The 15,545-nt window shown below is 43.7% G+C and overlaps 1 protein-coding gene across 1 annotated transcript; it reads left to right on the forward strand.

Moving 5' to 3' along the window:
- Positions 1-4,259: 4,259 nt before the first annotated feature.
- LOC147963353 (uncharacterized) lies at positions 4,260-6,487 on the forward strand. Its single transcript, XM_087529549.1, has 3 exons — positions 4,260-4,341; positions 4,493-5,827; positions 6,076-6,487. The coding sequence occupies exons 1-3, from the start codon at positions 4,260-4,262 to the stop codon at positions 6,141-6,143; spliced, it is 1,485 nt and encodes a 494-aa protein (XP_087385675.1). The 3' UTR covers positions 6,144-6,487.
- The last annotated feature ends 9,058 nt before the right edge of the window (positions 6,488-15,545 follow it).

A 15,545-nucleotide genomic window follows, 5' to 3' on the forward strand; every position in this document is an offset into this window, starting at 1 on the left:
CATTTAGCATTCTTGCTTATCAGTTTGATTGACCTCTATTTCTTGTAAAGTGGTTGTGGCAGGAACAAGGGAATGATTTCTGTGGATACTATATCTGCGAGTCCATCCGCCACACGACCTGTGAGCGGGGCGGGTACTCTAACGAACAATATGAAGTACGTAAATAACAACATTCACAATTTTATTTTATTACCATCATTTGTGTTGAGTTTCATTCATTTATATATATATATATATATATATATATATATATGTATATATATATATATGTATTGACCCCCTTCTTCAAATTAGATGTTTCGGAAGCGGGATGAACTCCTAGCACCAGCTCGCATGCGAGCAATTCAAGAGGAATTGGCGGCATTCTTTCTTGACCACGTGATCCCTGAAGACGGAGAATTCTATGTGGACCCTGAGTCCGTATGATTACATTTGTAAGAGATAATTATTGTATATATGTAGCCGGTAGTGTCAGATAGATATACGAGAACTTGTTGTTCGACCAATCTCTCGGAGAAGGAGAGGTGGTCGATATCACTTCTCTCTGTATATATGCATATATGTTCATGACGATCTTCTGTTTCCTTCGTTTGCTTACTAGCTAGCTAGCGTGTCTAGTCCTCTCTATATACGTATGTATAGTACGTAGCGTCGACCAAGCACGGACATAAGAGAGGACACTTCTCTCTATTAATTATAACTAGCTAACACAATATATGAAACACCTAAATTAACCCCGCAAAACCCCCAACCCCCCCCCCTTTCAAAAAAAAACAAAAACCCCAGCCACAGAAGTGCTGACGCGTGGATGCCTATTGGTCCCGGTTGGTGCCACCAACCGGGACCAAAGGGTCTCCTGACTGGGCTCTGCGCAATGCCCACGTGGAGGGCCTTTAGTCCCGGTTCTGGATTGAACCGGGACTAAAGGGGGGAGGTATTAGTACCGACACTTTAGTCCCGGTTCCGGAACCGGGACTAATGGCCCTTACGAACCGGGACTATAGGCCCTTTTTCTATCAGTGACCTGCCACTACAAGAAAATCACACGTCGCCTAGTATCAAGACGTACCCTGATTGTCAAAACATGGGTTCACGGCTTATTCCTACGTAAACCAAGTATGTGCAGCAGGACTCACAACGAGAAAACACAACTCGGCTTACTTCCATATAAGCCGTGTACACTCTGAGAAGACATTTGGCTTATAGATCATACTGGGCTTACAGCTTAATAAGCCATGAGGACCGTGAAAAAGTACTCGGCTTACAAAACATACACGGCAAGAGTAACTGCCACGTGACCTGCGTGCCGTCCACTAACTGTGCACAAACTACATGTAGTGCCAAAAATCACCAGAGTGGTGAGTTGGACTTATAATTACTTGTTGCATTTCTTTTCTTTCCCCCTATTTCTCACCCATTCTGTCTAGGATAGTTTTCATCGCACTTTTGATCCCATTTGATCACTGTTAGAATAATCCGAGACACATGCGTTTGGGTAATATGAGTCTATATATGACTCAAATTCTCATTGTTAATGGCCTTTTTATTGTGAAGCAAGGAATGCGTCTTCATGGATTTTGTGTTATTCTATTTACTTTCGTCGCTTTCTTGGATATAATCACGTCAGTGCATTTTCTTGTTTCCTTAGGACTTGTTTATTCGGATTTACTTGCTTTCCTTACCATGTCCAATGTGATACAAGCAGGGCACCACAGGGTGGGTGTTGAATCCTTGGCTGCTTGGCATGGCAAGAAACTGAAATCTGTAGTTGGTCTGCAAGCATCGAAGGCATGTGAGATTATATACGAAGGTGAGTGCCCTCATTGGCAAAATAAGGCATATGGGGTTTTCTTTGGCTAAATATATCATTTGCTTCGATAATGTCTTGATTAATGAACATGCCTGGAAAAGTTTTCCAAGATTTCCTAACTAGTCTAGGTTTCCAGGGAAACGAAAGCTACTCTATTTTTCCAATACTTGCTGCTGGTGCATGCTGGAATTCCTTCATGGCTGCGGTTACATTCTGTCATTTTGTTGTGCCTATGTTCCCAGCTGATACTATAGCCTTGAACACTGTAGTGCATCTTTCTGTTTGTGTTGTCCAGTAAAATTTATAACTTCATGAACCGGGACTATCAGGTTTGTTCTACCAGATTGCAATAAGGAACAATCTGTGAAATTATCAGGGTTGATATATCAGGATTTGTTCTGAGAGGGTTGTAAATATCCGATTGCTAATAAGGAAGCATCTGTGAATTTCTTTGACACGGTTGAAGATATCTGTGGACAATTTGAAGTGAGCACGATCTGCCAAGAAATAAAGACGAACAGGGATCATGAGCGCACAAACGGAATGTTGCTTGCTTTTTTTCTAACAGGTATTAACCATATTTGTAATACTCTTTTTTTGAACTTTATAAATTTATTAATACTATTGATGATGAATGAGAAGTGGAGGTCTTGCTGTTAAACAAAAATATACCGAGAACTTGAGTCAAGGCACAACCAACTGGCCTGTATCAGGTTTCCTTTTTCTTGGTCCCAATTTCCGATGCCCGACAGCTTACCGGAAATTTCGGTGGGCACGGGGAAAATTTGTTATCACCGGAATATTTTGAATTTAAACCACAAAAGCAATATCAAATAGGTGTCATATGCATACATTATCAGATGCAAGCTCTTGGCTTGGCGGTAGTGCGCGAGACCTACCAGCTTCATGTTGCATGTTCGATTCCGAGGTGGTATGACCACTGGAACAGGAAGCACTTGGTGTTGGCAATCTGTTAAACTAAATACATCTAAACATTGAACAATTCTAAATTCAGAGTTCATTTGAAAATTTTAGCTGAGAAAAATTGGAATAGCTGAGATTTTTTGAATACCGTATTTTCGGCCCATCCCCCAAAAAGTATTAAAAAATTGGCCTATATTGAGTAGATGATGCTCTTCATGCCGGCTAGACATGTGAGAATGGTATTGTTGGTTTGTCACTCCACATAGCTATCTTGAGCAGCAAAGAAGGATATACTTAACTCTTGGGCCGGCCTAACATGTTGAACATTCTATCTATCATTAGTTCATTTTTCGAATATCTTTAACATTCTAAAGGTGAAATCTGAACCTGCCGAGATGGGTTAACACACAACCAATGTGTCCAAATTTGGGTTGGGCGCCATAACTTTTATGTCTTCCCTCGGTGTCCATTGATTTCTCCATCCACATTCTCCAAAAGAAAAGGGAAAATTCACTCCTCTTCGGCCTTCTTCTCACCTCTGAGACTACTCATCCCTATTTCCCCCCTCTTCGCCGACGATGCAAAAAGAGATACGAGTAAAATTATATAGTTTTGAAGTACTAGGGGTTTTAGCCGGCCTAGAGATATACTATATCTAACAATTACACGACTAGGGCATGTGCCACTCAATAATATGTCTGCCATCCAGGTGTATACGGCGTCACTTATGTCCTCTCATCCACAACAGTCATGACGACATTCTCCGAGAAGGAGGAGAGTCACTCTCTTCCCAGAGATCGCGAGCTCGCCATGCAGCGATCCTGGTATGTCTGGGCCGGTGACGAGCACCATCTGGTGAGCTGGGCGATGAGGTAGCTGATGTAGGCACCTTCCATCTCAAAGCAAGTCTTGATTAGGAGGGTCCATCTGCCTCTAGCCCCGCGAGAACGCGGTCCTACACACACGACTCACCATGGAAGTTGGTGAACACAATTTCGGCAGCCTGGTAGGCCAACACGGTGGAGAGGGAGAATGACGGCGAGAAGTTCATCCCCGCGAGGCTCGCGTTTGACGTCATGGATCGCCGTGACGTAATGAAAGGCTGGAAACCACTGATGAGATCCACAGTTACAAACTGGGTCAGAGCTGTACGTTCGCCGACGTGCTCCATGCATAATCAAGTTCGAGATGTGCAAGACGTCGTTGGAGTAGTGCAGGCCGAGGCTCGCCACCGAGAAGCTTAGAATCAGAAGAATGGCCATGGCAAGCTTCGTGCTGATGTCGGGCATCTTTTAATGTGCGCGACATGCAACAAAGGGTGCACGAGGCCAGGTGCAGTTGTGTGGAGTATCACATCACCAAAAACCGCCTGCCCAAACCACTCTAATCAGGATTAGGGGCTGATTCACAAGGTTTTGAAAAGACGTTGTTGGAGTAGTGCAGGCCGTACGGCAACTAGGAGACCGTTAGGCTCACCACCGAAAAGTTTGGAGTTAGAAGAACAGCCCTCGCAAGCTTCGTGCTGATGTCGGGCATCCATTATTTCGGGCAATGTGCAGTGGAGGATGGACAAGGCTGGGTGCAGCTGGGCGGAGGTCCAGAGCGAGGTGCACCATGCCACATCACCAAAAAAACCGCCTGCCAAAACCACTCTAATCAGGATTAGGGAGTGATTCATAAGGTTTTGGAAAGACCAGGGGGTTAAGTAGCCGGTTTTAGACCTCAGGGGGCTAAATTGGCCGTCTCGTGGAACTCCAGGGAGCTATGTAGACTTGTTTCCTCTTCTCCCCTTCCCGTTACAAGGAAACACATTCCAGATTCCAGATCACAATTCTCCACGATGGACGCCGGCGGCGAGACTGCGGCCCTCCACCCCCGCCCCACGTCAGAGCCAGTACCTTCCTCTCCACCACTTCTCCTCCAATCTGACGATCTCCCCACTCCGCGCGAGCGATGAAGGCGACGACCAGACGACGCCGGGCCTCATCTCTCCGGCGACGGAGGCGCTGGGAAAAGACGACCTCCTCGCCGAGATCCTCGCCCGTCTCCCCCCGCAGCCGTCCTTGATCCTGCACGCCTCCATCGTCTCCAAGCGCTGGGGTCGCCTCGCCGCATCCGCCGCCTTCCGCCGCCGCTTGCGCGACCACCACGGCAGGCCCCCTGTCCTGGGCGCATTCGAGAGGGACGGGAAGAAGCTCCTCTTCATCCCTGCCCTGGACTCTCCAGATCGCATCCCCGCGGAGAGGTTCTCCCTGCAGGTCTTCGCCGACGACTCCACCAATGACCATTGGAACGTGCTGGGCTGCCGCCATGGGCGCGTCCTCGTCGTCAACAGGACGCGGTGTGAGCTCGTGGTGTTCGACCCCGTCTCCGGCGACCGCTGCATCGTGGCGTTTCCGTCGGATTTCGACAATCACGCTTACAACACCAATGGAGCTTTGATCGGCGACAAGCAGCTCCAGTCCAGCGCATTTCAGTTGGTCTTGGTAGGCTTTTCTGCAAATGGCGGCGCAGGAGTTACTGCGGCCCGCGTCTACTCCTCGGAGACCGGCGAGTGGGGACAACTCATTCCTGCAGCGAGACCATGTGCTGTTGGCCATCTCCCCTGCACACTCATTGGCAAGAGGCTCTACTGGTGGCTCACTGAGCGTGACCATGGTATACTGGAGTTCAATATGGAAAGCAAGAGCCTGGCTGTGATCACCAAGCCGTCCATTGAGAACATCCATAGCTGCCGGAGCAGGATCATCAGTGGAGAGGATGGCGGTGTTGGACTCGTCGTTTTCTCATACCCTAGCTTGCAAATGTGGGACCGTAAGGTCAGTGATCGGGGTGTCGCGACATGGGTGCTGCAGAAGACAGTTGACATGTGTGGCATGCTTGCTCTGCCGTCTAACATGGAGGCAGGGAAATCGACTATTCTGGGGTACACTGAGGATGCGGATGCGGTTATTATATCGGTGCACACATTCCCCTGGGTGCAGAATGGCGACGTTTATGTATTCTTGGTTCAACTGGACTTGATGCAGTGCAAGAAACTCCATGGAAGCTTTATGGAGAATTTGTATCACCCGTACGCAAATTTCTACGCCGGTAATTGCTTATCCTTACACTACATTAGTGGCCAGAATGCACATGTTTTTGTAGCCTTAAAATGTTTACGAATGACTTAGTTATTTTTTCCTCTTTAGTTAATCGATAAAAGAACAGCATGTTTTTTGGGGGTTATATTTTCTCCTTATTTTCCCTGAAAGATAGAAAATTATGTTGACTAACTTATTGCATCATATGTATGATTGTTGCAAATGTTCACATACTTTCTGTGCCTATATGATTACCAGGCCCAACGGCGCTCAAACTTCTTGGTCGTCTAGACAGCGAATGGGATGCTGCTGTACCACAAGCGTAATGGCCAGTCCATCATGGTACCAGTCAAGCTACTACCTAGGTTCAAGGCTCCCCAATTACTTTATATGCAAGGCTGAGAGGCGGCTCTTCACCCCTTGGTTGCATTTGTTGCAATAGTTATCATGTCTCATGTTCATTTTGTTCTTGGTTTTGGAATCTTGTGTTGTGCTGCAAGATGCCACTTTCTGTTAAACTGGATGTGTGTGTACTTTGTGTTGAGGGTATGTGTTTGAACTCAGGTTGGGAGCATCCTGTTTGTAACATTTGTTGTAAACTTGTTCCATTATCTTATGATAGTGGAACTAGAGTTGTATGGATAGAATAATGAATTTACTGTATGAAAGATAGCAAACTATTTTAATTAATCTCTTCTACCATATCATTTTGCTCAAAAATTCACATACATTATATAAATAGAAATTGGGTTGTTTAAAGGTACCGTTTACTTAAAAAGCACATCATAGTTAAAGCTAAATATAGAATGCTTTAAGGGGGAGACCATTGCTTCTGTCTACCTTCTTTTTATTGTACCCATAAATAAGTCATAACATGTTGCTGGTTTACCTGAACCTAGTCCTTTATGTTATACTAGGAGTCTAGCTGTAATTAGTAATACAATCATATGGCTAAGTTGAAAAATAGTCTTAAAGAATAATCAGATGATGTGCCGTACATTAGCTAGGTTATGTCAGGGTAATAAGTTTGGTGATCTTCAAAGATTCAGCCATAAGTTCCTTCAGATATGCTACAGTACTAGTGTGCCAGATATGCTACGGGACACAGTTTGCCAGTTGGCCCCTCCTGAAGGTTCAAATAGAAGATCTTAATTCTGATCCTTGATGATACTCAGGAATCTGCTTATTCTTGAACACCCGGAAAAATGAGATTCTATTTGAAAAGGGTGTTGTTTTTATTTAGGATCATGTCACACACTAGCCAGTGTTAAGGTGGTTTTGTTGAGCCTATAGTTGGAAAAACTGAGTGTGTCTTTCTTGTTATTTTTTTCTCGCTGAAATGCCCTTTTAGCTAATATTGCTGGATCTTGCAGAAATCTTAATGTTGCAGTACCTCAGTTGTGCATTAATTTTTTTTTCTTTGGAAAAGGAGGATGCCTTTTTTCCCAGCGTCCTGCTATGCATATGATCCTTTATGTATGATTCTTGTAGAAACACAGCACATCGAACAGTTCTTGGGATGAAACAAAAAATACAGCACAACACTGGATCCTCTATCGTACATGTATTGTATCACAAAATGTCGTATGTGCAGCAGTTACAATTTTCCAGTGCAGCACAAAATTTTCGATGGCAAGGCTGCCAAACTTGGCTAGGGAGGATACTGGCCTCCTGCTAGAGGCGTGGGAGTAGTCTCCTGAGTTGTCGTGGGGCAGGTTGTCCTGCATGCTGTTTTTTCTCTTTTTTCTCTTTTCCTTGCTTTCTGCAGCAATTGTAAAGTTCACCCCCTATTAATGAAATAGCAATGCTCCTGCTTGGCCCATAAAAAAGCAGTAACTATTTCATTTATATAAAAAAGATATGATTCATTTCATTCCTTCAAATGGAAAAATTCCAGTAGTTTGGAAGGTGTTCAAAACCAAGCAATAAACACATACCACTCTCTGTTCACCGCAGCAGAGCACGGTAGACAAGGTAGAATGGATGTGTACCTCTACGACAGTTCAAACCCAGTATTTGAGCTGATTGTGTACAGCAGCTTACTCCTCAGCGTGCTTGACTGCTTGTATCTTGGAAGCTGCGACACATCCAAAGGAACAAAGAAAAACCATGTGCTGTGATCAATGCTCAATGCGAAGCTGTTCTGGTAAGTTAGGGGGCGGACGGATTATATGTCTGACTGATTTGTTGCAACCTATGATTGTTGTGAATGTTCACATACTTTCTATGGCTATATATGGTTACCAGGCCCAGCGGCGCTTTCACTTCTTGCTCGTTTGGACAATGATCGGGCTGCTGCTGTACAACAAGCGTAATGACTAGTGCATCATGCTACAAGTCAAGCTAGATCCGTTCGAGTCCCCGTAATTACATTAAATTCAACGCTGAGAGGCCGCTCTTTCCTCCCTCGGCCGCATTTGTTGTAACAGATGTAATGTCTCATGCATGTTTGTTTTATTGTTGGCTTCTAAAGCCTTGTGTTGTGCGGCAAGGTCTGAATTTTTTTTAAACTGCCTGTGTGTACTTGTCTTGCGGGTATGTGTTTGAAGTAAGGTTGAGAGCGTCCTGTTTGTTGGAACATTTGTTGTATAGTCAAACTTGAGCGAATGTCGTACCGGTAAAGAATGATTTTACTGTATGAAAGATATAGCAAACTATTTTGATTTAATTAATTTGTTCTATCATATTATTTTACTCCAAAGGTTCACATAGATTCTATAAATATCCATTGTGTTGTTTAAGATAACGGGTGTAGCGAAAGATCACCTTCATGGTTAATATCACACCTTTCTTTTAGGGGAATATCACACATTATGAAGGTAAATATACAATGCTCTAAAGGGAACACCATTGCTTCTATCTACATTTTTATTGTACCAATAAATATATCATAACCATGTTGCAGGGCTTACTTGAACCAAGTCCTTTACTAGGAGTCCAGGAGTAATAGTAATACACTTCATATGGTTAGTTGAAAACAGTTATGAATAATCAGATGGTGTGTCATGTGTTAGCTATTTTCAGGGTAATATGTTATGTGATCTTTTTTTTTTAAAGTTATGTGATCTTGTAAGATTCAGTCATAAATTCCTCCTGATTACATGGGGAGGTTAGGATGTTAGTGCTGGATATGCTACGGTACACAGTTTGACAATTCACAGCTTCTGAAGGTTCAAATAGGCAACTCTTAATTATTATGCCTGATGATGCTCAGGAATCTGGCGATTCCTGAATATCCAGAGATGATCAGCTTCTATTTTATAACGGTGTTGTTTTATCAAGGATCATGTCATGCATCAGCGATGTTAAGGTGGTTTTGTTGAGCCTTGATTGCTTGTTTGGAAACTTAGTGGCATTTTTGGTACTGTGTGGTAGCCTCCACAATTATAACAATTGATGCCAATTTCTAGATTTTTGTGGCATTATTATTGTACACTTTTTTCTCAGTTTTTCAGTTGGGTTTTCTTCATTGTTTTCATGCTTTTTCTCCTTTTTAATACTGTGTGGTAGCCTCCACAATTATAACAATTGATAGCAATTTCTAGATTTTTGTCGCATTTTTATTGTACAGGTTTTCATTTGTGTGTTTCTTCATTGTTTTTGTGTTTTTTCAATTTTAATTTTTTTTGCAAAGGGAATCGTTTGGGCCAGCTGACGTGGGATTCATCAGACTGGGGGAACATCACAACGAACGAAACCATTGGTACTTCCCTGCTGCATCAAATGATTCGTTCGGATCACTCACCTCCCAGCCCAAACGTTGACTATGCAGGTTGTCTTAAATATAAGTCTCGCATTACAATTGGGCATGTTATCGGCCAATTGGCTCCTTCACTCAAGTTCTCGGTATAATTTTGTCTAACACCATGACCACTACTTCTCATGCATCCATCCTCAATAGTATTAATTACAACAACAAAGTTCAAATAAAGAGCTTTACAAATATGATTAATACTTGTTAGAAAAAGCAAACAGTATTTCCTTTGGACGCCCATGATCTCTGATCGTCGCTAATTCTTGGTAGATCATCTTCACTTCAAATTATCTGTCGATATCTTCAACCGCCTCAGAGAAATAAACAGATTGGTCCTTATTAGCACCCTTACAAACCTATTCCCACAGAGAAAAAAAATGGTAGAACAAACTTGACTGCGTTAGTGGCTGACGAAGGTATAAATTTTACTGGACCATGCAGACAGAGAGATGTACTACAGTGTTCAAGGCAATAGTGTCGGTTGGGCACATTTATAGGCACAAAAAAAATGACAGAATCTATTATGCCATGATGGAATTGCAGTCTGCACCAGCAGCAGGTATTATAAAATAGAGTAGCTTTCGTTTACCTCGAAACCTCGGCTAGTTAGAGAATCTTGGAGAACTTCTCCAGGTATGTTCATTCATTAAGACAATCCAGGAAGCAATTGATTAAAGAGGGTTTATTCTGCCGATGATGGCGCTCACCTGCATAATAGATTTTGGCTTAGATGCTTGTAGACCAACTACAGATTTTGGCTTCTTGCCATGCCAAGCAACCAAGGATATAACAGCCATCCTGCGCTCCCCCTGCACCAAAATCATAGAGGCATAGTAAGGAAAACAAGTAAATCTGAAGAAACAAGGCTGAAGGAAACAAGGAAATGCGCTGACCCACCTTGTCCCCACAAATACCCAACCTAGATCAAACCCTAGTCAAAGTCCTTGCTCTTCTTGACCGCTCCGTCTTCACTGCCCATCTCCTCCCATCTCGTCCCCTCCCCTCCACCATTGCCTGCTCCAGCAGCAGATCCAGCAAGGAATCCGACCCAATCGACTGGGCGGCACTCGTCAAGGAGGTCTCCAGCTCCTCCGCCCCAGACGACCGAAGTCACGCTTCGCATTGACCTTCGCCGGTCGTGGATGGACAGGGGCGGGAGCAGTAGTTCCGCAGCCTCCATGGTTTTGGCACCCTACAACCACAATTGCGATTCACTTCCCACTGATTTAGTCTACAATAGGTCTAAATAAAATAGTAACAACATAACCAAATGTCAATACATGATTGTATGAACAGAGTAAAAAATATGATAAAGAAATATCAGAGTACAATCTCCCAAAAGGTCAAACCAATGCACTACAGTGGGTGTCCTGTGCAAAATGAAACTAGAAACCAGGGATAGGGAAGACACTACGAAAGGGAAAAGAATAAAGAGAACTACCACTACCAGAACGTGGATATTCATAACATGTCCAACTTGTTCGCCATCCATCCGCCCCCCTAACTTTGCAGAACAGCTCCATGATCATTAACCATAGCACATGATTTTTCTTTGTTCCTTTTGAGTAAGCTCCTCTAGACAATCAGTTCAAATACTGGGTTTGATCTGTCGTAGAGGTACACATGCATTCTACCATGTCTGCCGTGTTCTGCTGCTGTGAACAGAGAAACGTGAACATGTTGCTATGTTTTGAACACCTTGCAAACTATTGGAGACTATCCCATTTTAGGAAGGAAATGAATCTGCCCTTTTTTATATAACTAAAATAGTTATTGTTTCCAAGTATTGGAGTTACTCCCGCCCTGAAGTGATATCTGCACAGTGCATTGAAACCACCTCAGATACATAGCCGTGCAGTGGTTTAGCACAGGCTGGCTAGTGGATCCTGCCCACTCAGGCGCATCGACCTGGGTATGGTATAACTATATAAGCTTACCATATAACAATAACAATTATATTTCAGTTTTATCAAATACAACCTAAAGGGTTGACGAAACGATGATGAACCTAGATGACAAAGTTAATACACAAAATGACAATGGACTCAACATAGGAAAAAAAGGCTTTCCACAAACAACCAAATATACACAAATGTTTGCCTAAAATGCATGGATAACCAAATGCTGACCTAAGCTATTCATATGATCCATCAATCGCAACATATTGATGCACACCATGAATCTATAAGGAAGACATCTACCTCATAAGTAACACTGGTTTTAAAAGGCAATGAGAACTATTTTCTAAAGAAAAGTTTGATGTATAGTTATGGCAGCAATCTTACTGGACTCCCGCCACCTACTAGGCTCACTATACCAAGAATTCACTGATACAATCCTCTGCTAGCCCCCTTTTGATTAGGAAAGTGGCACATACCAGGGGGTAGCGCATGGGAATCTGCCGAACAGTTCAGGCCAAAGGGTTGACGCAACGAAGCTGCTATCCTAGAGGACAAAGTTAACACACAAAACGACAATGGAATCGCCACATAAGAAAAAAAAGAGAAGGCATTGCAGAAACAACCAAATGTACACAATGTTTGCCTAAAATGCATGGATAACCAAATGCTGACCTAAACTATTGATATGACCCATCAATCACAACAAATTGATGCACACCATGGACCTATAAGGAAATTCCACAGAAGAAAGCGACAATTACATACGTATCAATTAAACTACACATGGTTATAGTTATCACATTCACCAAATAAGTAACACTATGGTTTTAGAAGGCAATACAACACTATGGTTTTTAGATTTTATTTACGTTTTAAGCTGCTGGGAGCGGATCCATTTCACCCTTGATATGTGTCAAACAGCACATCTTCATCAACCCAGTTTTCCCCCCGTGATATCAGTCAAAAGAAATTTGCAGATCAAACAGAACTGGAGGGTTCTTCGACCAATGGCTGGACAGTACTTCATGCTCTAACAATGCCTGTGCAGGGACCAATCTCTTTAGTCACTAATACACGGGAAATAAGAAAAAGATCAGCATATATTAACTTCACAAGAATAATAATTGTTCCTATTAAAGTAGGGTCATTCCAGCAATATTAGGTAAAATTGCAATGTCACTCACAAGTCTGAGCACTACAGCTCATCATCTGCTATTAGAATAATTCATTCATATACAACATGTACTGGTATTAAAGCACGAACCTGTTCAGATTTTGCATCCCATTTTTCACTGAAGCTTCGTCATACATAATACTTTGTCGACGAAAACGCCTATTGTGGTCACTCTAATTCCTCGGGTTAATTTAATCCTCGAAAATTCAAAGGTCTCTAAAATTTGCAGGCTCAATAAAAAAGATATGGAATACAAGGAAAAAAAATGTGTGAGGAATACCTCAAGGCTTCAGAGTTAAGGGCGAAACCCAGGAGTCAACTTCATATATTGATACAGGCAGCAAAGGATCCACCACAAGGAAATCCTCCTATTTCTGAAACAAAAAAGAGCAAGAATAGATGGCTCAGGTAATGCAGCTTCTAACGATATAACTCAAAATAGTACCTCGATAAGAGAAAGTACGTGAAAGACAACTCAGAGTTTGAACCTTCGGAAGCTGCCAGCTGTAAAACGGCATTACGCCTTTGTAATGTGTTGCAATTCTGACCTCCCCATATAATTTATTGTATACATAACTTGTAAATCAAGATATGTGAATGTAAATATCCAGAAGGTTTATCCTGCGGCGAAACTGAAATCTGACTCTAACAAAAAGTCAAAAAACTTTGAAATAGAGCAAGTAGCAGAGATATCATTCTCGCAACCTTGTTTTCCTTTTTTTCTTAAAAAAAGGCATCATCCTAGCATGAAGTTGCTCTTCGACCACCGTTATCTTTTGCAACGGTTCTCTATATAGGATGCATGTGAACCCTTATGGCAAGGTGATATGATACAGTAAAAATCATTACTTTACCCATACAACATTCACTCAGGTTAAATTATACACCACAAATGTTCCAAACAGGCTGCTCCCAGCCTGAGTTCAAACATATACCCACAACACAAAGTGCACATACAAACAGTTTTACAGAAGTCCACCCAAGCAGGGTCCAAAAGCCAACAATAATAAACAAACACGAGACCAGAACCTTAATAAGATTTGCATTTGAAGTAGTTGGGGAAACCCGGCCCAGGTGGCTTGAGGATTACCATGACGCACTAGCCATTATGCTTCTGCTCCACCAGCACCCCCATCATTGTTCACATGAGCAAGAATTCGTCGCTCCGATGGGCCTGGTAATCATATAGCTATAGAAGAAAGTATATAAACCTTCACATCTATGATATGATATGATATAATAAATTACTCAAAATAGGATGATAAATTTTAGGAGAAATTATTAAATTATGACACAGAGAAATTATTAAATTATGACACAGAAAAAAATACAACAAATAATTCCATGCATGGATCAACAAAGAGGGAAAATATCACATCAAAGGTATCCATGAAATTACCATGCACGAAAAAAAAAGGATCGATGTGACTCCTTCAATGTTAAGATGAGTAAATTACCTGCGTTATAGAAACTGGCGAATGGATAATAGAAATTTTGGAGAAGGTGTCCATGAAGCCTGTTGCATTGCATTGTCTCAAGTTGGACTGTAAAGACACGGATGCACATCCCTTTGAACACTGATATAAGAATCGCATTAGCATCCTCGGCATACCCGATAAGTAGTGAGTCCCAAGCCGCCCACGAAGACGTCAGATCAACGAAGTTGTCCATGACAACGGTCTTGCGCAGCACCCATGTCGCAACACCGTGAGAATCGATGTTGCGGTTCCACATTTCGATGGTAGGGTACAACAATATGGAGAGGCCAACAGCGCCATCCTCCCCTGGGATGATCTGGCTGTTGCGGGTACTGATATTCGCACGGGGAGGGCTTGTAATCAGAGCTAGGCTCTGGCTTTCCAGATTTAACTCTAGAAAGCTATACGGAGGCTTTGTCAGCCAACAGTAGAGGCGGCTGCCAAGCACGGTGACGGGGACACTGGTAAGATGACATGGCTCAGCAGTGGAGATGATGTCTCCCCATGTGCCGGTCGCAAAGGAGTAGACGCGGGCCTCAACTCTGGCGCGGGCCTCATCTACCAGGACCAGCTTCAGTGGGCTCTGCTCTTCGTCAGAGAGCAGAGCTCCGTTGGCGCTTTGCCCGCCGTCGACTAGATCCGGTGGGAATGACACGCGGTGGCGGTCACCGGATAAAGGGTCGCAGATGAGGAACTCACGCAGCGTCCAGTTCATGATGAGGACGCGGCCCTGGCGGCACCCGAGCACGCGCCAGGTGTCCCACGCGGTGCAGACCTAGATGGAGAAGCGCTCCGCGGGGATGCTGCGGACTGCAGGGATGAACTTGAGAGAGGTCAGGTGCTTATCGAAGACGCCTAGGACCGGGGGTCTCCCGTGGTGGTCGCGCCAGCGGCGCCGGAAGGCGGCGGAGGCGGCGAGGCGACCCCACGGCTTGCAGACAAGCGATGCGAGCGGGAGGGAGGGTAGCTCCGGGGAGAGGCGGACGAGGACCTCGCTGAGGACGTTGTCGTCCTCCAGCGGCGCCGCCGCAACCGCCGGCGAAACGCGGTGGCCGCGGCCGGTGGTCATCTCGCCGCCGACGCCGCCCTTGTGTCGAGTCTATTTTCTAGGGTTTTCCAGTGAAGGAAAGTGGGGAAAAGAGCAGGAAGCAGCCGGACTCTTTTTCTTTCCTCTGGGAAGGAAGGTCCGTTTGGGCTGTGGGCGTACAAGGAAAAAAGCGATTTCAGCCCAAGATAACAAACTGATATATAATTAGCAATTCGCATATACTATCAAGGGATAATTCTCAAAAAAATGTAGAAGCAAGGGATGATTATTATGGAAAATCTACCGATGGTATGAGGCAAGGAGGTAACAAAATGATGGGAAAGAGATAGTTGGGTCGAGGAAAAAGGGGAATGGGGTGAGGCCATGACTATTG

This window comes from Triticum urartu, chromosome 6A (genome assembly GCF_056163025.1).
Source record: "Triticum urartu cultivar PI428250 chromosome 6A, HENAU_Tu73, whole genome shotgun sequence".
Taxonomy (NCBI): domain Eukaryota; kingdom Viridiplantae; phylum Streptophyta; class Magnoliopsida; order Poales; family Poaceae; genus Triticum; species Triticum urartu.

Bases quoted from the DNA above. Each gene is read 5' to 3' on its own strand.
- LOC147963353 (XM_087529549.1), top strand. From the start codon at position 4,260: ATGTCGGGCATCCATTATTTCGGGCAATGTGCAGTGGAGGATGGACAA. The intron at 4,342-4,492 runs GTGCACCATGCC...GTGGAACTCCAG, and splicing joins GGGCGGAGGTCCAGAGCGAG to GGAGCTATGTAGACTTGTTT. The intron at 5,828-6,075 runs GTAATTGCTTAT...TATGATTACCAG, and splicing joins GTACGCAAATTTCTACGCCG to GCCCAACGGCGCTCAAACTT.